The 27263-nt window shown below is 44.6% G+C and overlaps 1 protein-coding gene across 4 annotated transcripts in view; it reads left to right on the forward strand.

The window, feature by feature from the left end:
- NEDD4 (NEDD4 E3 ubiquitin protein ligase) overlaps positions 1–27263 on the forward strand; it is a 1922401-nt gene that overhangs the window by 1268370 nt on the left and 626768 nt on the right. For all 4 annotated transcript variants that reach the window (XM_085644133.1, XM_085644134.1, XM_085644131.1 and 1 more), the window contains 2 exons: positions 6024–6078; positions 6171–6229. In XM_085644133.1, the coding sequence (XP_085500259.1) occupies positions 6024–6078; positions 6171–6229 (114 nt within the window). The remainder of the gene's footprint in view (positions 1–6023; positions 6079–6170; positions 6230–27263) is intronic.

Consider the following 27263-nt stretch of genomic DNA (forward strand, 5'->3'; position numbering starts at 1 on the left):
GGTTTGTCCCTGAGACAGCCTTCTACCCTCCTGGGGAGACGTGCAAACCACTCCCAGGAAAGGACACAATAGAAGCCTGCGTGAGGGAGAGGTATTACTTCTCTCTGGCAGGAAACCACATGGGTTTTGGCCCAAAAGACCAGCTTCAAAGGAGAAGCTGCCTTTGAAGGACAAATGATGAACACTTGGCAAAGAGGCTACTTTATACGTTTAGGTAGACACCCTGGCACTTGAGAAGAAGCGGGCTAGCCAGTTACCAAACTGTTTTTTCATGGCCGGGTATCCCACTTGGAAGCCCCACCTCTGGGTTGGGCTAGAGAGCTCTACACGCTAAGTGGGTTCTACCATCTTGAGAGTCAGCAGAATGGAGAACTCTGGGATAGCCAGATGCCACGAGAAGTGGTCATCAGGAGGGAGGGAACCTAGTTACCCATTGGCTATTGACGATGTCCACATGGAGGCACATTTCTGAGCATAAAAGGGCATCCCTGGGACCCAGAACTCCCGATTTCGACAGACTGGAGCAAAGAAGGATTGCTGTGCTGCACCATGGACCCGTCAAAGAGAGACTGCACCACCTAAGACTGTAACTACTGAACCTTGTAGCTAACAAATGAGAAGAGACTGCTCCTGCTGGGTCATATTCGTTGAGAAGTTGTTTCATGAGCCCAGCTGAAGCAAGAGACCCCATAGGTCAGTAACTGACCTGTTCGCAGCAGAGGGCCGCAACAGCTTAAGAAGCCTGCTGGGGCAAGTTGGTTGCCCGAATTTTCTGACCGCCTCTCCTCTCTGACATGCAACACCAGGGACTGGGGCTAGACGTTCAATGTTGTCTCCAAGTCTGCTGAACCAGGGAGAGTCAACGTAGTGCAGCTTGGTCACCCAAAAGCCAAGTTATCGTCCACGGAACGATTCTACTTTGACCATGATACTGGATCACTGGTAGCCCAGTGGCGACTGGACTTCTGCCTGGACTGAGAGAACTTCAAGGGACGCTGACCCCTGTGGCCAGGACTATCTCATCAAGCCTATGGCCTGAGGAGTAGCTGCAGCAAGACCCCTGTTGATCGCATTGCATCATTGAGCATCTTCAGCATCATGTATCGCTTGGATGAAGCCCACTTCGATAGGAGTCTATGGCACGGAGACAAAAGTGCCTTGAACTAAATGAATACTGCTACTTCCTTTGAAGTATCTGTTTCTGAGGACCATGCTTGTTCCCCTGGCTGGCTCCCTGCTGTAGTTGGTCGCCAAAAGTAACTCAAAGTAACCGCATTGATACTTAAACCAAGTTTTTCTTGAAAACGGTTTTAAGTGTTAGATTTATTGAATTTGCCAATTCTTGTTTTCGGGTTAGTAAAAAAAAGTGCCTATTTCCTGTACCTTGTAAAAGCTATATTTCTGGAACCCTCCAGTGGATCTGTTTCGATTTGGTGTCTATTAATACATAAAAATACACTTTATGTTTATAAATTGGTGTTGAATTTCTTGAGTGTCTTGTTAATAAGTCTGGGTGGTGAACTCCATTCCGCTCACGGAGTTTGCGGAGTTCTCTGCACTCCGTGTTACGTGGATTTTGTGGAGTTCCAAAAAACTCTACTCGAAACGGAGATTTTTCCCTCGCTCGCATTCATCAACGTCAAGTTGGTGGGCCCGAGCTAGGAAAATCGCGATCGTCAACATCAAGGTGGCGAGCGTGGAAAATCAACCTCCCAGCGAGATTTCTCAATGCGGGTGGTCAGATTTCTCATTGCGAGCAGTCGCGTATGCTCGCCACCGCTCGCGCTGTGAAACCGCCCGCTCGCGTTAGAAAGCTGCCGCTAAGCGGCAGAAAGGAAGCAGCACACGCTTGCGCTGTACATGATGACGTTCACGATGATTGATCAGTGCGGACAAGCACCTGGCACTGAAAATCACTGCGAACTGCATTTATCTAAAGAGACCTCCCCTACTCGTGGAGCTCCGTATAGTGCGGCTGAGTTTTTTTTGCACTTCGCGGAGTAGCGAAACTCAGCTTAGTCCGCCAGGCTTACTTGATAATTTCTTCAATTGTTTTGGTGCTGTTTAAATGCTTTACACATGTTCAATTGTGTAAGCCTGACTGTTCAGAGCCACAGCTACCCAGGGGTGAGCTAAAAGTGTGACAAAAAAAAAACTACTGATCCTAAAGGGGTGGTTGGTAAGTGCATTATATGGTGAGGTTGCACAACCGCGCCATATAATAAACCCAATTTCCTCACAATAATCAATATGCTGCCCTTCCATGAAGAAGGAATCAAACCATATGTTTGCCCCATCGAAAAACTGGTAGCAATAACCTGGCCAGAAAATATGACTTGAATTCCATCTTTTTAGCACCTGAAATTCCTATGGCACTGGGGCCCAAAAAGGCTTAATATAATCTGTGTATTATTATGTACACCAATGCCCAAAGAGGAAAGCTATTTAAGCACATAGCTAATCTCTGATCTATCTTTAGTCATGCTGCTGGATGTCATTTATGCCAGGGGCCCAATCCAGCGCATTAATGTGGCAGTGAGAGTGGCTTTGTGAAGAGCCCACACCTTCCACGGTCAATGCCTAAAATGTATTTTCGTTGTTTGAGACTCATTGTCTTCCACATTAGAGTCTAGTGTTCTTCTATATGTTTACATTGCTGTTTCCCCAACATGCTCGAGTTTGATTCTATATTTTCTAATCTCATATTGCCTAGACCCAATTAGACGAATGTTTAGCAGCCACTCTACTAGACTTTGCTAGAATTTATTGTGTTAATTTTGTATTCGTAGTCAAACCAAGGATTTTTATCCTCATGTGGTTTAACTCTAATTTGATTATTTAGAATCAAGGGTTGGGGCTTCTTACATGTTTTAGAACATTTGTCAAAATTGACTTCTGGTCCCATTGATGTATCTCTGCAATTTGAAACATTTATATTCGTGTTCAGAAATGTACCATACTAGTTTAATTTTAAGTCAGATAAACTATAAATGCCGCCTTATTCTTTTCTGCGCATTAGCACCAAGTAGTCAAATTATCCTGGAGTTGGAATTGTCAAACCCTATATTACATTTCAGTGAAGTAAGGGAAGTAATTACTCTTATACCAGTCTCGAAATCTTTTCCGCAACTGGCAATAACATGAAATCCAGCATATTTTTGGTACCAAAAGATGTTACATGCATTGGATTGCTAGTGATAGCCCTTCAAATCGTCAATTAGTCTTTTAATGTGCATAGCAAAAAGGGCCAGTCTCAGAAAACGATCATATTATTTTGCTGAAGGTTGAAATATGTTGAAGGTAGATTCCACAAGGCATCACAAACAGAGAGAGCAGCTGTCTTCTGGATCGGTGCCAAATAAGCAGCAGTTAAACTCTCCATTCGAATAAGTGAGATCGTCAGGCATGAATTAATCAGAAGTAGATATTCAATGAACAAAACGTCCAAAGATATGATCACATTAGCCTTTCATTAGTAATAAATGCACTTTGCAGATTATTAAACAACTATATATATTTTTTTACTTTAGGGCCTCATAGCCTACTTACCAGTAGGTATTCAGTATTTAATGTAATCCGGTGGACAGTCAAATTGCAAAACGATGACGTTGACAACAATCATCAACTCGCATGCTCACTCTGCTGTATGTCTTTTACAGAGCTTCTGTACCATATACAGTCAAATCATTGAAAGTCATCTGCCTGTGCCAGATTTTATGCAAACAAAGGTAGACCACAGAATTTCTATGTCATTATCATGATGAGCCAACCCCGCCGCAGTACAAAAGAAGCCATGGAAATTCCGACTATTTGCCCTGTGGCTTGCTCTTGCATTCAGTTCTTTCCTAAAAACGTATATTCTTACCCTCTGTAATAACTTGCTGATTGTTGAACATACTTCTACTAATTTCAAGTGCATTGCTTGATGTAAGTCTCATAGAAGGAAGATCAAGATGAACTGTGACCCTTGCCAAATGTTTCCTAAATTACCAAACTTGTTTCGAAGGAGTCCAATTTTAGTGCCATTATCATACTTGTTCTGACTTTGCAAGCTGCAATAGCCCACTTTGGACACCAACTGTATGCTTTCTGCCAGACCACAAAATGTGTTTGCTCTCTGATTGAGGTATTGGGTGTAAACAACACTTGATCAGACTTCTGCAGTTTCATCTTACACATATCATGGGTGTTTGGGACAAATGTATTGCCTCTATGAAAGTCCAAGTCTGTGGAGTCAACTGATTTTAGATATTTAAAATATTAGAAACTCCCATGCCTGCCCTGCCAGAAATATGTGCTTATTGTTAAAAGTATTCTACACTTGAGGACCATTTGACACATCATTCATGCCAATCGTGATAGTTTCCCTCATGATTTTGCAGACATCTGCGGATCCAGAAGTTAAGATAAATAAATAAATGAATACTAATCTCGGATTCAAAAGAAAATAACATTCCTAGGCAACAATGGACTTAGTGAAAATCAAGTCCTATACATAACACATGATTGATCAAAATAGACTCAGTGTACTGTACAACAAATTAAAATTATTAATCATTTTATGTGTATTGCTTAAAATTTTGGATATAAATATCCATACTTAAACATGAATAACACCACATGAAAAATTATCATAAGGACATTGATATTGAGACAGTAGGCAAACCAATGTACACAAAATGAATAAACTAAATTACATTATATAAAACAACACAGAAGGTGGCTCAAAACAGTAATTATTGGTAGACAGATGTTAATTTTCTGATCTAATTTCTGATTCTCCAGTGAAACTGGAACCATCTGATTGGCTGGTTGCCACCTGGAGAAAAATGTTGTGTCCGTCATTACATGATTTGAGTACTCCGTCCTGAAAAAAACTTGCAAAAGACACATAGCGGGCGGGCTGAGGGAGTACACTCTGTGCTCCAGGCCCAAGTAGTAAGAGGGCCCATGTGTGAATTTATTTTTAAATGTTGATTTTTGCAGTGGGTGTACTACCCAGTTCCCTGAATCCAATTCAGTCTCTGAGAGACATGGATCCTGGCTGAGGACAGGAAATCTGGTGGAAGCTTCATTACCAGTGATTGTGCTAACTAAATTTGCTAATAATTTGTACATGTACCATGCACCATCCATCTGCTTACCGCTCTCCATTCATTCGTCATTTTCTAGCAGTGCATTCAACATTTTTCAACTCCTTATTCACCAGTACCTGTCCTTCGATTCATTATTCTCCATGTATTCATTTACCATCCATTTTCCACCATCCGTCCATGCAGCCATATAGCATTCAGGCCGCTTCCTAGTTGAACCACAGCAACACAGACACGCGCTCACCAGTAAGCACACTCCTTCAACTGTGACCTACATTAGTGGACACAGCACTCCGGTGGTGGACCCCATGTAAATGGTGAGCAAGACTTGGCTTCTAGTCCAAGAAACAATGTACAAATTGTACACCGCAAACTAGAGAAGTTTTCAGTACTGCCCACAACATGCCAGAGGTAAAGTTTGGAACTGGACGTGATTCTGTCCGAGACTTTCTGCAGCCATCGCTATTATACCAAAGATGGCTATGAAAGGGAAGTTCCTGACTGACTGCCTTTCATGCCTATGATCACTAGTACTTCTATGTACTGCAGGTTAATATAACAAACTGTCAGATCTACCTAGCACATTGGTGCAATTATTCAAAGTGGGACATAATGGTAAGTAGCCAAACGTATTACTTAATACAAACAAGCAGTGCCTAAGACTGAAACGGGGAAATGCTCACAATTCCTGGAAAGTAAAACGGCTGTGTTCCCCGTATGTCTCCCACATTTATAACTCAGGAAAAACATCTAAAAAGCATACGTTATAACCATTTTTGAGCTTTTATCCTACTGAGCACTGAGAGTCCCAGATTAACTGTGATTAAAGGTTGGATTCAGTGATGGCTGTTTACTGTAACTTGCTTATACTCTTTCTTGTGCTATTGTTTGTTATTTTCATGCACAATTCTAAAACTTCATCCTTTTCAGCCTGGATGGGAAGAGCGAACACACACGGATGGAAGAATTTTCTACATAAACCACAGTAAGGGTTATGTTATTTTTTTAATGTTGTGCAGCCATCTAATAGTCTAAATGGTAATTGTTGACCTTAATAAATATATTCTGCCTTTCCAGGTACCAAAAAAACACAGTGGGAGGATCCTCGATTGCTGACTTTAGCAATAACCGGACCAGTAAGTGTTTATACATATCTTTGCAGTCGATGAGATTTCATCTATTTATTGTATTACTGTTATAAAAAGAAAGTGCCTTAATAGCATGCTCTATTTAACACGCATTGCCATAGCCAATAGGTCTCGCTTTTGAGACCTTATAAGTATTTAGTTAAGCAGCAGAATATCCTTGGTGCAACACCACCAACTGTTGCATGGCTAAACACTTATAAGGTCCCAAATGCGAGACCTATTGGCTATGCCAATACTTGTTGTTTGAGTATCAGAGGGTCTCCCTAATAGACATTCACATTAAAGCAGTACCACAGGCAGGTCGGTGTGTTCAGAGGACCATATGCTGAAGCATTTGAGCAGCACGCGGATATGCGTTGGGTGTGCACTGGCGCATGAACATAGAACCTTGAAAGGATTGTACCTTATCTGCACAGCAACAGGGGGGGGGAAGCAGATGTCCTTCTGGTTGGTGTAAATCTGACTTCCCAATGCATCACTTCTCAGTTTAACATAGTCCCTTTGATACAATTGGGTGAAAAGACAGTACTACCTCTGTAACACAAATGTTCATAGGTGTGCAGCGCGTTATTGCTGATGTGCAGACAGTTTACTTATAGGCACTATATTAAGTCCAAGGTGAAATATTTTCCAGGGTATGTTGACATGCCTTGAAAAATGTGACAAGTTCTGCCGGTTTTCCTGCAAACCCCACTGCGTTTATTAAAATTTGAAAAATGATGCTGTTAATTGTACGATTTTTTTCGAAAGCAATTCTCGGGTAGGAGCTTCTTTGTCTTGTTTACTACATTGTGTGGCTGGTATATACTTTTCTTCCGATGGTGGTTTGTGTCTAAATTCAGCCCTGGTAGCTCTTTCATTTTATACGGCTGTCATGAACATGTTTAAGTAGGTTTCTAGGCAACCAGTGTGTGTGTGTGTTTAAATTCTGCTCGGAAGAGTAGAAACTGTGTTCATGCACTACACAAACCTGCTACAAGAGGGCGCTACTCCCCAGTACAAACTAAGCAGGAGATTGTCTGCAAGGATAATTGTGCAGTGAAGCACGACATTTACGTAGCTTGACTTCGGCAGTTGTGCCGTTTCTGTGTTGTGAATAGCAGCTGTTAACTTTACTCAGCTGATCGTCCTCAGAAACAGATACGCTTGATTTGGCCCTGCTGGAAATTTAGGACTTGCACATCACTCACCCTAGATTTCGGCAACAAGTTCATAATTTAGAGTAACATATTTCCACCATATAGCACCAAGTAGTGAACTTAATTACACGTTTGTATCTAAGCATTGAGCCATCCATAAATTAATTACTTTCTGCCGCTCAGGAGACTGACCAAAAGGTGTTTACTACTACTCCATCGTGTAATTAGAGAGCATACCTCTACACCAAAGAAGTACAAGATGCAATTACTCTCCATATTGTGATAAAGATATTATTTCCAAGTTGTGCATAATTATTGAGCTGGAGGGGAGGAAGGAGTCTTTTATATATTTAAACAGAAAAGATAAAGCCGGTGTGCTATGACAGAACATTATAGTGCGCAAGAGCTATTAACAACCAGAGAGACAAATGACATTAAGCCATTAAAGAACAAGCATTGGAAACAATCTCTCGGCATGCTGTGGCGGGGGCGGGGAAGCGCATTCCAGGCGTGAGAGCGGACCCTTTGAAGTATGATGCAGAGGCTGTGGCTACACGTGCACGCGCCAGTGGGCTGAAGCGCTTCCCCAAACGGATTGCATGGCGGCACGATGCACGTGATTGTGCGCATGCTCGCCATGCAATCCACTTTTGGGAGCACTTTGAAATGCCCCTCTTACTCGAGTCTCGCATAGCGATTGCGTAAACGCAATAGCTAGGCGAGACCTAAAAAGCGCTAGAATGTAATGGACGTAGAAACAGAAGCTACGTTTCTATAAGGACCTTCACGAGCTATATTTTATTTTACAGTTACTGAATTTGTCGATCAGACCGTAGAACCGAGAAAAGATGGTGACATTCCTCAGAGTCTTTACAAAGACAAGCCTGAGTGTTGCCCACTTACACTATGTGGCATGTAAACATTTTACGAGTTCTAGCGTGAACGCATACATACTGGTGTGTGTGTTGTGTGTTAGCATACACATAAGTAATTTGTATAGCACAAATATGTCCCAGTGGGGCTCGCCCGTTATAGTTAGGATGTAGTTACACAGGAAATGCTTTTTTGTGTTTGCTAATACCGTTGGTGCCATTTGATGAATCTTCATAAAACTTCCCATAAAAACGTTCATCCACCTCAGGTTTTTCCTGGGAAGTTTCTGGGTGATCCATCAAGCGGGGACCAAGAAAAAAGGGGGCTGTCCCAAAACATAGTTGCCCCATGCCTTTTTCCTTGGAACAATTGAAAAGCGATACATCAAATAAAGAGCAGAATTATACCACATTTGGCAGAGCGCTAGATATTAGTGTAGAAAGTATGCTTTTTGTGAATTGGTGTAAATTCGTTCAGCAGTTTTTCATGAATTAAGATGCAAAAACGTTATATTGCTAGACAGGTGGGTTTGCAGGATTCTCGCAACAGTTCTGTAATTGCACAACTTCAAAAAATAGATTGATCTGATTGGTCGAGGGGGCTTTCTTTTTCACTTTATCAACCTTGCTCCCATCGAAGCTCGCTTTCTGATTGGCTGGCCGCAACATGAAAAGAAATGTAGGAGAGGCCATTACAGGACTCGGGGGGGGGGGGGGGGGGGGGCTTTTTCCCATTGTCCTAAAACTAAAAATTAAATGTATATCCTGACCACACTCTTATGGTCAGAAAACACAACTTGGCTCCCGCCTGTGGGAGAGCAGTGAAATCAGCAGTGGTCGGCTCCTACCACCACTACAATGGGGCCTGGCTAGAGAGCGGGATGAGGCCCTGGGCACCTTGGAGTTCCCGCCATAGCCTCTAATGGCACCTGCTTTGTGGTTGTCCTAGGTCAGCACCGGGACGCCCATTTACCAAAAATATTTGCTAGCTCCCACTGGCACCAGCGTGGTTTCTGGTGGGGAGCCGGCAGGGGCAGCGGAGCTCCTCCTGCAGCCCCTAACATTAAAAAAAGGTGTTGATGCCCAGGCAGGGGAGCACCCAAGAAAAGAGACAAAAAACAAACAAACAAACAAAAGGAATAATACATGAGTGGCTCAAGCTAGTCAGTCTGTCAAAATCTTTATTCGATCTCTGTAAAAGACATCATAAAAGCACATCATAAAAGCACAATTTAATCACAGCACATTATATATACAATACAGGTAATGTTAGAAATCAGTTAAAACATTTAAAATCTTCACTAAAAGCTTTGGTTGTTGTTAGGTCGAGAACACTTCATTTAGATACATCAATTTCATGGTTACAATAATTAGTTGAAGTCTCGGACCTACCAGGGCCTTTCTCTTTCTCATGCAAGCCCAAAGGAAGGTGGCTACAGAAAACAGACAAACTGATCGGAAAGAGTCTTTAAAAAGTACAATGCCACCCTACATAGAGAAAAATTACGGCTCCTTAAAATTGGGAGGATAAAAGCTTCTCTTTCTGTGTGATAAAACTTACAAAACAGTACAATGTGAAGATCTGACTGGGGCTACTGGTTATCACATTGGTATCAACGCTGAGTGTTTAAATTGTTTCTCAGGGAACCCTAATATCAGAGGGATAAAATTCAAGTGAAAGCGCAGGAGGATGTATTTATGTTGAGTGATGATAATGCTAGATAGATATGAGAAACCTTCCCCTATTCTTTGGGGATAAGGTCATATGCAAGAGATGCTTTTTGTTTCCGGTTCTTTTCTCTACGGACAAATTTAGCCCTCTGTATAAATGCCTCAATTATTTTTGGTTAGAGACCCTCTTGCACGATGCTGGTTCCCAAAATAGTTTTCCCTGTCCTATTCCACTCAGTCCTGCTTCTACGTATCTGAGCCAGCCAATCTTGTTATAATGCTCCAGCTTCATGCAGTCTCCAATTATGCGCTGCGTTAAATTAACAGTGTCCCTGCGCCAAATAGAGATCCATAACAAAATTGGCGCCAATCTAATTGAGTCTGTTATATAGGGAAACCCTAATTCACTATGTAGAATGTAGTTGGAAAAGGCCTGAGGGAGAGACACCCTAGATTTAAAAAAGCTGTTTTCTGTTATTTGAAGTTTCTCAATCTAAGCCATCCCCCAGACTCCCGCCCCATAGGTTTCTCTCCATGCCTAGGACTCCTGCAGTCACTAAGTTTACCCAAGAGAGCCATTCGTTTATTATGCACTGTTCCTTGCAAAGGTTGTGCACAGTGTGGCGTGGGTGTTACGTATGGTAATAAAATATTAATTTATGTTTAAAAAAAACCCAAAAAACTAGGAATTCACTGAAAAATAATCAAAGGTTAAAGTGACATTATAGTTACATTTATTAATAAGATCTTACATTGCATTTAAATAAAACATGTATATTCACTGAAAAAAAGGTTAAAGGGACATTCTAGTTAGATGAAAATGTCAGTTAAAACATACAGTTTTAAACAAGCAAAACCACTGAAATTTACCAGTTATTGTAAATTCGTGCCTTAAACTAACTCGCACCCTGTCCAAGAACTGCTTGGCTTGACTATGGCCATCACATATAATATCACTCATGACAAGTTCTATGACATTATTGATAAAATCACTGCAGCATCTGAAATGACCCTCATGGAAACACACTGCATGTCGGGGGCACGAGTTATTTACTTTAGGGCACAAGGCATTTTTTGTTTTGCTAATAGCTTTGCCACCATTTCACAAATCTGCACAAAAATTTCCCAAAAAATGTGCGCTCACATTGGGTTGTTCATGGCAAGTTGCTTTCGGATTCCTTAAGTGTGTGTGGGGCAGTGGGTCGATGAGTACTTTCCTAAATTGACATTTTCCATTGTAATTCCCATTGAATTTTTTGTTCTTTGAAACAAACAAATCACCAGCTGAACGGAACCGGATAACTGTCAGCGAGTTCTCCCCGATAGGACCCTCGGGGTCCGCTTTCGAATCTAGACCAGGCCTCGGTCCGGAGCCCCTCCACAGTTCCACGTCTCTTGAGGGCACCTGATCTCATTACGCCATCACCAGCGTCCCGATGCCATAGTCCGTTTCGATTCCGTGACTGTGCCACATAGAGACATCTAGATCGTGCCACCTTGTCAGTCTTTCTGCCCTGACATAGGAGAAATTAATGAGGAGGCTTAGTACGGGGTTTTTGACCCCCTTGTCCATATTGCCCAAAGTGTCCTCGAGGGCAACTGGTATGAGGAGTATGGCTATGCCTGTGGGCTAGACACCTCTCCTGACACTGCTTTAGTCACTCTTCTTGGCCCGACCACAGAGGAGACTGCATTTTTTGCAATATTGGTCAAACGTGCTCCCCTGACCTCCGGCTTCCAATGGTGGAAGTGAAAAATAACTTATTGACAGAGGTCCTCCAGTCAGTGCAAACCTGCTTAGAACCAATGCTTCCATTTAAAAAGGCCCTTACAGATGCCCTCCTGGGGTCCTGGTTCCAAGCCCTGTTTGGGGAACACAGTAAACCATCATGTGGCACGCCACTATTGTCGGGGTCTGGCAGACACAATGTTTTTGACACAGCGCCCCACAACCAAAAGTTTTGTGGTACAGGCATCCTCATTGAGGTCAGTGCAGGGCCGTTCCCCACTGCCCTTCCAAACAGCAAGTCCAGGAGGCTAGACACTAATTTTGGCAAAAACATTTTATCCTCCACCAGGTTGGCTCTGGGATTGATCAGTGCTGCTTTCTTTTGTGCACCATCGGCATTGTTCCTAGCTTGGACCAAAGTGTTTCTTCCCGCAGCATTTATTTTTGTTGTGATCTGGTCCTTGTCCCAGCAGCTGCATGTGCACATTCTTTCATGAGGTAGCAGTCTCATGGAATGTCTTTCCCACATTTTTCCAAATTTAGATCTTTCATGGATTTACATGCTTCAATCATCTCCATCGTTGAGCTGGGAGTCTCACTGTAACATCACAATATATTTTCAATATTTGATAGAGACGTCTAGCCGTAGATTCCTTAACTTAGAATATCCCCAGGTGTCAGACTGGTCTGGAAACTTTTGCGCAGCAGCACCTCTGCGAGCCGGGGGGGGTGGCGCCGTACGACTCCGCCCCGACGTCGTCCATGGACGTGACATCAGCGGAGCCTATATGCCCCGCCCTGGCGCGCCGACATCAGTTTTCTTCTTTTCTGCATCACGACGCGGACCCTGGAAACCAGCAGTTCCTGGCCTTGTTTTGGGCCTTGTCGGCACCGTTGGTGTCGTACCGGAACAGTGTGCAATGCCCTCCGGGTTCAAATCCTGTGAGGCCTGTGTGCGTCAGATGTCGGGCACTGACCCGCACCTTATTTGCATGTGGTGCCTTGGTGTTCACCACGATTCCAAACAATGCGGTGATTGTCAACATATGAAATCGAAGTCCCTACGACGGAAGTTGTTGGTCGCACGGCTGTCCGGCCCAGCTTCTTCTCGTTGCCACTCTCCCTCTCCAGAGTTAGCTTGTTTTCCGAGGCCACTCCCGCGACCGGCGCCCTAAAAAAGGCAAGCGGAGCCACAAGCGTCCACTGAGGTCCACCTCTCGTAGGCGTGCTGCTGGCGCCCATTCCTCTCGTAAGGGGTCAGCTACGGGCGCCCGGAGGTCACCTCCTCCATACCCTCCTTTTCCAGGAGTCGGAGCGACGCGCGCCCAAATGGAGGCCTACTCCCGGGCTCTTCAGACCTACTTTGAGTCCCCCTCTCTCCCTGGCGCGCCTTCGGGCCCCACAGAGGCGGAGGGTACTCCGGTCTGGCCCTCGTCAGCGTTTCCTTCCCCGACCAGGGTTGTGTACTCCGACTCCGGAGCCGAGGCGACGACGTTGGGCCGTGGCCCAGACCGTCCTGGTCGCTCTAGCACTCTCTGCCAGTCAGCGCATAGCCCTGGGCGGCTTCCTGTGCGGACGGCGGGAGCGGCGATGCCGGCCTCAACGCCAGGCTTAAACCACCAGTCAACGCATAGCCCTGTGCGGCTTCCTGCGTGGACGGTCCATTTTTCGGATTTGACGTCTCCTTTTGAGTGACGCTTTATGGTACTTTGCCTTTTCTCCTGGGTTCTGGACTGGTTGTCCTTCCCTGTCCTATATTGTGGTTGCAGCCTTTCTGCCGGCTGCTGTGTTGGTTCACCACGGAGCTATGGCTCAATGGGGAGTCTTGTGCCTCTAGTGGCACAGGCTCACACAGGCCAAGGGTTCAATCCTGCCTATGCTCTGCATCTTCTTCGGCCTCCAGGGGAGGTTTTGGACTTAACATTTGAGGGGTCCCTCCCAGAGTGGTGCTCTGTTCTTTTCTCTCCCTCAGTTTACAATATAGTGCCTGGCACTGTCTTTCTATGGTAATGTTTGTTTCACCATGCCTTGTTTTTTCTTTTCTTTTTCTGCACACTGTTCCCATATTTTCACAGTTTTTGACTGTGGCTTCACGTCCTGATGCGGAAAAGTCTTCTGATGAAAACTGATGTTGGCGCGCCGGGGCAGGGCATATATGGCTCCGCTGACGTCGCGTCCATGGACGACGTCACGTCAGGGCGGAGTCGTACGGCGCCGTCCCCCGGTGCGCAGACGTGCTGCTGCGCATAATTTTCCGGACCAGTCAGACGCCTTTGGATATTCTATATTAAGATATCTGCGTCTAGACTATGTCTCTACCAGATAAATCATTACCGAAGGTAAGTAACTTGTTCATTAAAACTAGATCTAAGACAGAAACAAAGACTATTTAGTAGCATATTTACATCATTTACAAAGAACTAAACGTCAGCGAATTGAAAACAACCAGTCTGAAGACCACAGCCAGAGAGGCCACCATCCTTCAGATTTCTTCCACACTTTGCGCTTGTAGAGAGTCCCTTGAGCTCTGCTTAGGTTTCTCACTGATATGGGAATTTTACATCATTTTAAGCGGTTATCATCCAGAGAAGATTTCTTCACAATTCAGTTCATTTTCCATCAAGAAAATAATCAGATGGAGTCTGACACACCTTAAAAAACATAAAATAAAGATTTTTCTGATGGATACTTCTAACCACAGATTCTTTACCTTTTGAAAATTCCCCAAGCATCAGACAGGATGTAGAAACTTCAAAGTACTACTCTCGCGCTCTAGTAGTAACAGGAAACTCTGCTGTCATACACAGAAAACCTCCATTATGTACTCGTCAAAATGGCAAGGTAGATCCTATTCCCACTTCTAAAGTAGTTCCCTTGGCAGATTTTTGTTGCACGCCAAGCCATCACACATGGCTAAGAAAAACATAAGTTCAAGCAGGATTCGACTTCTTCCTGCCATATTCGAACTCCAGAGAAAGCATGAGGGTATCAAAATGCCTCTTGGTCTTGGTTTCTGATCCCCATCTGAGTCGATTGCGAACTTGATCCCAAAGTACCCTCAATTTCGGGATGTTGTTAGCCCTAAGAAACTGCAAAGGCATCCAGTCCAACTTCCCCCAGCTGGATTTTTCCCCAGCGCCATTTGTGCTCTCTGTTGCAGCTGTTGGTTCTTATCTGGCCCCGGTGCCTACTTCGGTCCTGGCTCCATTCCCCATGCTAGGTCCTTCTGCATCAATGCTGATGAGACCTGCGCTGGAGGAGGAAGTACAACCCATCCTTCTGTCTGCTCTCCCGAACTTGACCGAGACTGTGCCTCAATCACACTGGGGTGCAGCTTTCCAGCAGTCCAGACGATTCAGATAAGTTGCCTTTACAGCCGAGGTATGTCAAAGGCACTGACCCATACATTGACAATTTGATGAGGTGGATGGCTTTGTTCTCCAGTATAATGAGGACCATAAGGATGAGGAGTTACAGGATGCCATTGGCCTGGTTTCCTCATCTGACCCTGCTGCGGATGTAAGTGTCTCCTTCACTTTCGTGAAACAGAGAGTGGCAGTTGTACTTTATTCTCAATTACCCACCATGGAGGTAAAGGCGGATGTCTTCACAGAGGTCCCTCAACCAGGCTTGACACCTACGGATCCTCTCTTAACCTTGAACGAGGCATGGATGGCGTGGCCAGCCGAACTGCAAAATGGCCGCTCGCTGAGAGTGCTCCGCCAGCCACAGAATAATCCTGCATAATCCTTGATAGCCAAGAACCAGCACAATTTATTTAACAATGCTAAGGTGGTGTGGCGGCGTCAAGATTCTACTGGGGCACTGTGTTCCCCAGAAAACCCAACGAAAAGACACTTGAAGGCTCTGTGGGGAAGGGAGCTGAAAGATCGCGGAACCCGGGACGTCGCCGTGCCAGACCAAGCGGAGAAGTGGAGACATCCTGGCAGCGGGGTGTACCCACGATCATAGTGTAACAAATCCAGCTCTGTGGTGGAGCGGCGGCAGAGATTGAAGCCGAGGCCGGCGGCTGGGCGGCCCTGCGGCGAGAGGGGCGAGGCTGAGCCTGGGCCTGAGAGAAGTGGATTGTGCGGGGGCCCTCGTGCCCCGGGATATACTTGCAGCTCTGTGAGTGCCCAAACTGAAGGTGAGTAGCCACGATGTCCTGGGCCTGGGGGTCTGCGGCGAGACACGCTGCGAGAGCCCGGGCGGCTGCAGGGCTTGCATGTGGATCCTGGTTGGAGGCTGATTGCTTGGTTGAAATACAGGCCTGAGTGCACCGCTGTGACGTGTTCAAGTGCGGGGGACCGGCAGCCCGTTGGTCGTAAAATTTAGCAAATTCAACAGTCGCGCCTGAATTGCATGGAGGTTTGTGCCACCCCTGAACTCCTCAGATTGTGAGGCCTTACTATTATCCTGTGCGCCTGAGTCCTAGCGGAGGGGGAGTGGGGGAGTCGCACGGCCCTCAGAGGAGACACCACGTCAGGCATCCTCACTGGTGTGCGCGGATCGATCGCCTCTAGCGTGGTTGCTGCATGTGGGGCGGCTCCCCCAGGCTGTTGAGAACTTGGTAGGCGGCCTACAGACATAGGCCCCGGTGGATCCAGAAATTTACAGTACATGAGTAGCTGCATTTAGACAATTGTTGAATCACCACAGTATAGCCTACCCCCCCCCACTAACCACGCTGCACGCGTTCAGTCGCCCCTACGGCTGCACTGCATGCTGTGAAGACCCTGCATGTAGAGAATGAGTGTGAGACACAGTGGTGCTGACAAACAGCGGGTCCTGGATCTGAGAGGTCTCCCTGGGGCTCATGTTCTGCATTAACAAGAGGGGAAGCTTGAGGCATATGCGGCAGCACAAAACTCAACGGCACGAGTGGGCAGACACCCTTCGAACCCAGGGACGGCCACACACATCTACCAAATCATAGAAAAATGGGGAAACATGATGCCAAGCGATCAAAGCTCCCATTTAAGAGCAGGAGGCTCACCAGACAGACAGACAACGTGGCGGACACAGACTCTGAGCAGGGCACAAGGGAAGGCGCGGAGGGCGGCACTGACAATCTCCGCACGCCGCTTTTGGACATAAAATCAAGTTTAAAAACCATTGATAACAAACTAGGTATACTCAGCTCCCAGCTGGATCAAGTAAAAAAACAAGTTGATATCCACGAAACCTGATAGGACCATCTGGACAACCGCTCCACGAGTTCCAACTGGAGACCAAAGAACAACTACTGCAAATGAACAAACTACTTACTGTAATCAGGGCCAAAAACGAAGACTTGGAGGCCCGTTCCCGAAGGAATAACCTTCATATTGCAGGTATACCAGAGACAACAGCCATATCCCAGATGGAAACTTTTGTGGAAGAACTATTGCGTGAACTGTTCGCCCCAAGTCTCTCACCAATGTTCATAGTTGAGAGGGCTCACCGCTCATTGGGTCCCAGACCCACAGTGGGAGCCACACCTAGACCAATCATAGCGAGACTGTTGAACTATCGCGACAGGGATACCATACTGCACCAAGCCACAGAGAAGGGCAGAATTCAGCACCAGGGAAATGACATCTCCCTATATCTGGACTTTACTTCCGCTGTCCGGGCTGCAAGACACGAATTTGTGCCAATTAAACGCATTCTACGGCAAGCTGAAATACCCTATGCCCTAGTGTACCCGGCCAAACTGAAGGTAACCCACGAGGGAACTATGCACCACTTCACAGATGCCAAGTCAGTCATGACATTCGCCAAACACGTGGCAGGCCGGTATCGTGTAGCTGATGCGTCTGCTGGTGACCCATCTGCGGCTGGACTAAGTGACAATGACTGAACTGAAGTGCCTGGCCCCGCTACACTGCCCATGTTTTACTGTTACATAGCTCTCCTTTACACAAGCAGCCACCCCGCCACCAAGCAGGTTTGTACGCCAGAGGAGTCATGCCCCAGGGAGATCTCCCACCTGTTTGTCCCAGTTATGTCACTGGGACGCACCTTGAGTTGGTTTAAATGGGAGGGATTATCTGCACAACCTATTTGGGGGGTTGGTGTGGGAGGGGGGAGGGAAGGGATAGTTCTGTTAGTTACTCCACAAGTCGGGACACACGTAACATAGAGACGGCACAGACCCGACACCACGAGATACAACCATCGCCGTCCCTCGAACTGAAGCAGAGGCATCAAGGCAATCACTTTGGTATCAAAGATACACTGCAACATAATCGTCTGGGCATTCATCCACCTGCCAAGCCATGACAACCTATAACCTACTTACCTGGAATTTAAGAGGACTGAACAACTACCGTAAGACTAGACTCATGCACTCCTATCTGGAAAGACACAATATCGATATAGGCTTCCTTCAGTAAACATACCTAAAAAGCACTTCACACGCTGGGTTGAGTGGCAAACGATGGGGCGCTATATACTCCTCCATATATTCCAATTTTGCTCAGAGAGTAGCGATATTGATAAAACAGGGGATAGCCTGGACAACTACAATAACACATATTGATCCGGAGGGAAGGTATGTAATATTGAGTGGTAAACTAGGCACAGCAGACGTTACTCTAGCGGCGGTATATGGTCCCAATGTGGACACACCTGACTTTTTCCACGATTTGGGCCCAAATCAACATGATAGGACATGATACGATCATATGGAATGGCGATTTTAATACCTTGATGGACGATACACTAGATAGGAAAGGAGGAGATCGTAAACTACACCCTAGATCAAGCGTAGCTCTTAATGATATAGCATCTGATAGAGACTTCATAAATATTTGGAGGCAGAGATATCCAGCCACAACAAAGGGCATGTGCATAACAGCTCATCACAACGCTTGGTCTAGACTGGACTACTGGCTGGTCTCCCAAGATATAGCTGCATGGACAACAGAAGTAAAACACCTACCCAGGACACTACCCGACCATGCCTTGGTCCAATTACAGTTCTCCATTCCAGGCTAGCCATCAAGAATGCCAAATTGGAGACTTCCTCTAATGCACTCACAAACATGGTCTTCCGGGTGGGTATTAGAAGCGACAGAAGCGAATAGAAGAGTATTTTTCCAGAAACACAGGATCAGTAGACTCTCAGGCAGCTCTGTGGGAGGCCTTCAAAGTGGTGGTGCTTGGGAAAGACAAGCTGGCATTCTAAAATCCATTAGGCAATCGCTGGAGAAGCTTGAAACCAAGATCAGGGATCTAGAATTTCAATATTATAGAACAGACAATGCCAACCTCCTTAGCGAAATTAGGAACTGAATTTCAGAATACGAGGCAGAGGCACAGAGGGAAGTGAAATTTCTAGGTAAATACTCCCAGGCCAGAAGTTATGGCGAGGGAGATAGACCAAATAAGAACCCAGCTAATATGCTGTGCACGTCTCATAGCGCTGCCTTTGTCCCTGAAATACTAAATGGCGATGGAGAACTGGACAGAGGCCCCCAAGAAGTACTCAACCAATTTACAAAATTCTACACTACTCTTTTCACCTTGTCCTCCTGCATAACCTCCTCTGAGCTCCAGACCTATCTGAATTCCCTAGAATTATTATGGCTGGGAAGGGCCCACCGGTCATACCTAGACGAACCCTTCACTACGGAAGATATAAAGGCTGTGATAAACAGCTTGCCCCCAAACAAGGCCCCAGGTTCATATGGGTTGACAGCAGACTTTTACAAAAGCTATGTGGACCTGCTGGCACCCCAGCTGATGACACTATGCGTAGAAGCCCTTGACTCTGGAATACTACCCCCCATGATGAGAGAAGCAGTCATTCTTGTTGTATCTTAACATCTGGCAGCCTGCGTGCTGCTTTAGCAACAGAGTCTGCATTCCATAGGGTAACCATGGGAATGGAATTGTGGGGATGCCAGCAGAGAGTGTGTCGGCAGTTGCGGCAGAGGATGTGTCTGGGGGTTGTTCGTACCATCTTTAATAAATACTTCTTACATCACGCAAGTCTGCTCGTTTTAAAAGTGGCGAACGAGGATGGGATCTGAAGCAGACTGACTCAAGAAGAATTTGCGAGCCAGCAAACCCCAGATGAACCAGAAGCACACAGTGACCGTCATCGCGTTCCCTGCTATTAAATTTTTTTTTCGAGGATATCCCAAGCATCCTTGAATGAGAGAGGAATTGCGGTGCTGTATGAAACAACAGGCAGACACTTGTGAAACCTGTGCGCTGTTTGTGCCAAATGAGAAGAAGTTGACCCCAACGGAAGAATTCCACGGTACGAACTGTGAAATGGGAGGACAATTTCACTTAAAGTGAGCGACGGAGACGCTTGGTTTCAACGTCGTGTCCTGAGGTTGGAGTCGGGCAGTGGAGAACAGGTTAATGGAGCAGCACATTGATCTTAACAACAGGTTCGTTTGATTAAATTACTGTATACTGTTGTGTGAGCACGTTTTGCTCCCAGAGAAAGTGGAGTTTGAAAGATTTGGTGACTATCGGTGAATTGTCGGCAATCGGTTCACCGTTCAAACGTTGCCGTTCAAAACTAATTGAGCTCACCTTCGAATGGAATTGTTGTTCACGATCGTAGTCGCTGCCTTGGATACGCATCGCGTGGGACCGGCATAGTTGTGGCCGCGTTCTCGTTCCTTGTGTCTGAAGCACGCAATGCATCATGGGAGCGTCAACGCGGCATGACGCATGAAGCATCGAGTGTTCGGGGATCACAATACAATGTTGCCACGACAACCAGCTTACAGGCTGAAATGAGTGCGCAGAGGAAATCGCTGTGAATAAAGAAGCTGCAACGAATTCACGGAGGCAGTCTGGGCGAAAACAAAAAAAAATACAAGGAGAACTGACAAGTGTACAAGTAAACACACGTGCCCAGACATAGAGCAGGAACAAAGTTTGTAGCACGTTGCACACTACAGTTTAAAGGAAGTGCTACTTTGGACCACAGAAGATGATGGTGACTGTTTCAGTTGTAATGTTATTTTGTCAACTATATCACGTGTTTTAAAACTATTAATTTTTCCAAATTTACCCAGAATACCACACACACAGAAGTCTTGATCACAGTCAACCAAATAATAATAATATCCTCCCAAGCAAAATGGATATGTCATCCATTATTGCCCCGCCTAAATTTTTACAGAACCCTGGAGAACCCACATTACCCTGGGAGGATTGGATAGAATCCTTTGAAACCTACTTGGAGGCAATTGGTGGGGAGGATTTCCTGGCGTCACGAAAAGTAGCAATATTAAAACACAATTTAGGCATAGAGGGTAGGAAGGTTTTAAAAACTTTACCCGTTACTATCATTCCTAAACAATTAGTTATAGACGAAAAGACCAATGATGACGATGGTAGAGAGGAGGGTGATACTACAGAAATACAGTATGAGGAAACCACCTCCAGTGATGAGTACACTAATGTAAAAAATGCGTTAGAAGAAAACTTTGGGAAAAAAAACAGCATTGTGGTTGAAAGGCACAAGTTTTTCTCTCGATCTCAACAACCGGGAGAAACTGTAGAACAATATATTTCTGTTTTAAGGACACTAGCAGCTACGTGTAGATTTAGAGATCTACATGAAGAAATAACAAGGGATCAATTCATAAATAGAACCAGTAACACAAAAATTCAAGAAAGGCTTTTAGATATGAATAACCCAACCTTAAAAAAAACCATCGAAATTGCAAGAAGAATTGAAAATATTTCTAAATACGTTAAGGAGTTAAGTTCAGATAAATCGTCAGATAAATCGTGTACAACCAAAGTGTGTGTGGTAGGAAAAAAAAACCAACAACAGGGTAGTAAGCAAGAAAACAATATTAGCAAAACACACTTCACCCAAAAATATAACAAAGTATGTTACAGATGCGGTAGTACAAGACACACCGCTGATTCAGAAAAATGCTATGCTGTAAAAGAAAAATGCTATAAATGTAAAAAAGTGGGTCATTTAGCACGTATGTGTAAAGCAGGATCGGTAGTTAACTCAAAATGGAAAAACCCGGTGAATGTTATTGATGAGTATGATGATGCTGAAAGCTCAGGAAATGAAGGAGAGGTAGAAATAATGGTCATATGTGACAATGTCATAAATGAAGTATCTGAAAGTTACAATCCACCCAAATGCGATTTAGGAATTGATGGCACCAAAATAACTGTGTGGGCAGATTCGTGTTCCCCATACACCATCATTGACAAAAGTGCATGGGAGAAAGTAGGTAGTCACGTATTAAAAAATCCTGATGTTGAGCCGGTGGGATATTGCGGTGTTAAACTTCCATTGTTAGGCTATTTTGAATGCACTTTATCGCACAAAGGTAACACAACCACTAGCAAAGTATATGTGGTAGAAAGGGGAAGAGCATTGTTGGGATGGTGTGAACAAAAGAAATTAGGGATTACATTAAATCCAAATCACCCACAACAAGTCCTAACCACAGAGGATGCTGAAGTTACCAAATGGTGTACCAAATTCCCAAAATTGTTTAGTGATAGACTGGGTTGTTTGCAAAAATTTGAACACCGAATCATACTTAAAGCTCATAATGTACCATGTGTTCACAAGGTAAGAAGTGTACCTTTCACTTTAAGAGAAAAACTGAAATTGGAACTGCAGAGATTGTGTGATACCCAGGTAATAGAACCGATAGAGTCATCGGAATGGCTTAGTCCAATAGTTTTAGCACAAAAACCGGATGGAAATTTGCGCATGTGTGTTGACTTGAGGGACTTAAATCATAATATTCTTATTGATCGACACCCATTACCTCATATAAACGAAATGGTGTCTTCAGTAAACAATGCGACATATTTTTCTTTGATAGACTTATCCAGTGCATATCATCAAATCAAATTAGACCCATCATCTAAACACCTTACGTCTTTTATTACACCTGAGGGGGCTTTCCAATTCATAAGAATGCCATTCGGCTTGGCTTCTGCATCAGCGGTTTTTCAGAGGGTCATGTCAAAAATTTTGACAGGGTTACAAAGGGTATTGGTGTTCCAGGATGATGTGTTAGTTTGGGGTGCCAATCGCTTAGAACATGATAGGACATTAACCAAAACGTTTGAGAAGTTGCAACAAGCAGGATTAACTGTGGGGATCAAAAAGTGCAAATTTGGTGTCCAAGAAATTGAATATTTGGGACATACTCTATCCAGAGATGGTGTTAAACCAAAGAAGAAATTATTAGATGCAATTACTAATGCACCACCACCTCAAGACAAAGAGCAGTTACGCTCTTTTCTGGGTCTTGCGGAATTTTATTCCAAATTTGTTCATCATTTTGCTGACAAGGTCCACAGACTCAGAGTATTGAGGAAAAAGGGAGAGAAATTTAATTGGACAAATGAATGTCAAAACGATTTTACTTTTATCAAAGAACAGATTGTTAAATCTGTTCATTTAAAACCATTCAATCCTGCACACCAAAGTATTATTATGGTGGATGCGAGTGCGTATGGTCTAGGTGCTGTCGTCTTGCAAAAACAACTAGATCATGAACGGGTAGTGGCATTTGCATCTAGAACCTTGAAAGGAGCAGAGGCTACTTACTCAGTAATTGAGAAAGAAGCACTCGCATGTTGGTGGGGTGTAACATACTTTAGGAATTACATATGGGGCACGCGCTTTGAAATCAGATCTGACCACAAACCACTCAGAGTTGTTTACTACCAAGGGAGCTGCAAAGGCAACTCCTAGAATAGCCAAGTGGCTGTACAGGTTGCAGGGATATGATTTTTCCCTGCAATATGTGCCAGGAAATCGCAATGTCAATGCTGATTGTCTCTCACGCCTACCTTTAGAAGCTGATGATAATGACATAGGTTCCACTGACGATTGTGTAGTGGCGGAGGTTACTGGGTCATGTAAGGGAGCTATATCGCATAATAAATGGAGGGAGGCGATAATCAATGATAACGTCTTTAGGGAATTAATGGAGGAATTATCAAAACCAACCGTGCCTGATGCTATTCTGAAGAAGAAATTTGGAGAGTTTTGGACGGTATGGACAGAACTTTCTGTGGTAAATGGAGTACTGCGTAGGAACGGCAGGTTGGTAGTTCCAAAGGGGTTACAAAATAGATTACTCAACTTAGTACATGAAGGACATATTGGCATGTCAGGAATGAAAAGGAAGGCCAGAGAAACATTTTGGTGGCCAGGTATGGACAAAAACATAGAGGAACATGTACGTGATTGCATGGAGTGTATGTGTAGTGACAAAACCCACAGGGTGGAGGAAACACCAATTTCTTCAACACATTTTCCCAGCAGACCATGGGAAAAGGTTGCAATGGACATTTATGGTCCATTTTCATCTAAAGGAATTACTAACAAATTTGCGCTAGTACAAATTGACTACTATTCTAAATGGCCAGAGGTGGCGTTTACAAGTGACATTAAGGCACGCAATATTATTGATTTCTGTGACCAGATCTTTCGCAGAGAAGGTTGTCCAGACAGGTTACTCACAGATGGAGGGTAGTGCCTTCTTAATTGGTCCACGTCAGTGGATAATCAATATCAGAGACATTGCTCGAATGAAGATCATTTGTGTTGTTTTTATTTATCTTTTTATCAAAGGAGCGCAAAAATTTCAAATTGTGAAGAGAAAAACAAAAGCCGACACGTGTTTCGCCCTAGTGGCCCATTGGCCGTGGGCTTTTTCAAGGCGGTGAATATTAATCAACACAGTCTTCCTGTGAGAGTAGAAAAGACGTCTCTGCGGTCCTCGGGAAAGTCGACTAGTGAAAGGAGCTGTCACATCTGATAAAAAGATAAATAAAAACAACACAAATGATCTTCATTCGAGCAATGTCTCTGATATTGATTATCCACTGACGTGGACCAATTAAGAAGGCACTACCCTCCATCGTTTTCTTAACCTAAACTTTTCAATGGCTCTTGGGTGTAGCCATTTACAAGGACTGTGCCACATATAAAATTGGGCCCTAACAACTGCAGCGTCGCAAGTCCAGAACTTTCCACCCATACAGCAACCTATAGGTTACTCACAGACAATGGGCCACAATTAGTATCAAGTGAGTTCAATTCATACTTGGACGACATGGGTATCATTCATCATACCACAGCTGTTTATAATCCTAGAGAAAATGGTCTGGTAGAAAGATTTAACAGAGTGTTAAAAGACTGCATACAACTAACTGAGGAAAGTGGGGGAGATTGCAAAGAAGCAGTAAAGGAAATGTTATGGAATTATCGTACCACACCTAACTCTGTAACCAATGAATCACCTTTCAAACTCCTTGAGGGTAGACAACCAGGCACAAAGGTCACACCGGGTTGGATGTTTAAGGGGTTTTCAAGACCTGTATGTACAAAGAGTTTGGAATGCAGGGTAACGAAACATCAAAACAAGTATGTGCAAAGGCACAATGAAAAAATAAGAAGGAAGGTGCGTAGGTTTACCATTGGTGACTGGGTGAGAACATATACTGTGGGGCTACAAAGGAGGAGCTTGTCCAAATGGTCTGTACCTAAGCGTGTAATCAAAGTTGAGGGTAACAGTGTGTGGCTAAGTGATGGCAAGGTGTGGAATACCCGTAGTGTTACCTTATGTAACAAATTAGAAGTAAAAACTTGTTCATCAAAGGACAACGACAATGACATCACCAAGGGACACGAAGAAACATGCAATGACAAGCGTGCCCGGGTGACTCCTAGATGGCTTGATGATTACGTGACTTATTGATTATATTTGTGTAATTTGATTAGAGGGTGTATAATGATTGTATACTTCATTGATGTTAGTAGTTGAATGTGTATTAGTTATGTATTAGTTATTTGTTCATATTGTTCTAATGTAAGGAAAGGGGATGTGTTGTATCTTAACATCTGGCAGCCTGCGTGCTGCTTTAGCAACAGAGTCTGCATTCCATAGGGTAACCATGGGAATGGAATTGTGGGGATGCCAGCAGAGAGTGTGTCGGCAGTTGCGGCAGAGGAGGTGTCTGGAGGTTGTTCCTACCATCTTTAATAAATACTTCTTTACATCACGCAAGTCTGCTCGTTTAAAAAATCCTATCACTTCTAAAACCTGGAAAACCGCCAGACGAGAGAGACTCATAACGTCCTCTCTCCCTAATAAACATAGACACTAAAATCTATGCTAAATTACTAGCGAATAAATTGCAAACCCTAATGCCTTTAATTGCCAGACCAGACCAATCCGGGTTCATTCCTGGCAGGTTCACCGCACACAACCTCCCACTTTCTTTGAAGTTCTACACTATTTGAACCCCCCAATTGCAGGCGCTTGCAGCTCTCCTAGATGCCACCAAGGCCTTTAATTCGCTAGATTGGCCATATTTGTTTACAATATTATACAGAATGGGATTCAGTCTGATCAGACAGATCAAACTATTATACACTTCTCCCACGGCCAGGCTAAGGATGAATGGACTGGTTTCATCACAGCTGCAAATTACACGTGGGTCTCGGCAGGGGTGTCCCCTTCCCCCCCTGCTTTTTGCTATAGCTATGGAACCACTAGCAGTGAGAATTCGCCAACACAATGCGGCTCAAGGCCTGGGGTTTACAACTAGAGGTCTGATTTTATCGCTTTATGCAGACGACATAACGCTGTACATCAATAATCCTGAGGATAATTTAAACCCGGTGTTAAGAGAACTTACTAAATTCGGGGGGCTGTCCAGAATTCAGATCAACTGGGCTAAGTCTGTCCTGTTCCCACTAACAGAAACCAATGTTCCTTGTGTAGTAGACTATCCACCTAAATAGCTGATGGCCCAGTACGCTATTTAGGAATCGGGCTTTGTCGTGATATAAATGAATTATGGGACACTAACTATGGGAAGGCTGTATCGTGGTTGGAGGGTAAGGTAAACCAATGGGCTAGGCTTCCCCATCGCTAGCAGGAAGAATTGCTATTGCAAAAATTATTGTGCTACCCAAATTTCTTTACTTATTTGTTAACCTCCCACTCACACAGGCCTTCTTCAGGGATTTACGGTCATTGCTGATTTCCCTGGTATAGGCAGGAAAACAGCCTCGGGTGTCCTGGGAACTGCTGTCTCTTCCGCTAGAACAATATGGGTTGGGTGCACCAGATATACAACTATATGCTCACTGTGCCCAAGCCCAGTTTTTACACCTGGGAACTGCTGTCGCTTCCGCTAGAACAATGTGGGTTGGTTGCACCAGATATACAACTATATGCTCACTGTGCCCAAGCCCAGTTTTTACACCACTGGATTTATCCCATGCCATTCCAACCACATGTGACTGTGGAGATCGACAGGGTTGCGCCGCTCCCCCTCCAGGCTGCACTATATTAACCTTACAAGTGCCTTTGGTGTGACATTAACCCTGTGGAGTCACTGCGCTGGGGCTGGGGAGGGCTCAGAAAGAGATCCAAACTAGAGATACTTTATTCCCCCTCGATGCCACTAGCGCACAACCCCCAACTGCTCCCTCTGGCGGACAAAGGCAGCGTGGCGCTGCGCGCAGGATGGGTATGACTACTTTTGCGGACCTCTACCCAGAGGGTGCCTTCCGCACCCTCTCCCCCCACACCTCCCCAATGTAGCACAACAACACTCAACCTAGTTTCTCAGAAAAACTCCTA

This window comes from Triturus cristatus, chromosome 3_1 (genome assembly GCF_964204655.1).
Source record: "Triturus cristatus chromosome 3_1, aTriCri1.1, whole genome shotgun sequence".
Classification (NCBI taxonomy): domain Eukaryota; kingdom Metazoa; phylum Chordata; class Amphibia; order Caudata; family Salamandridae; genus Triturus; species Triturus cristatus.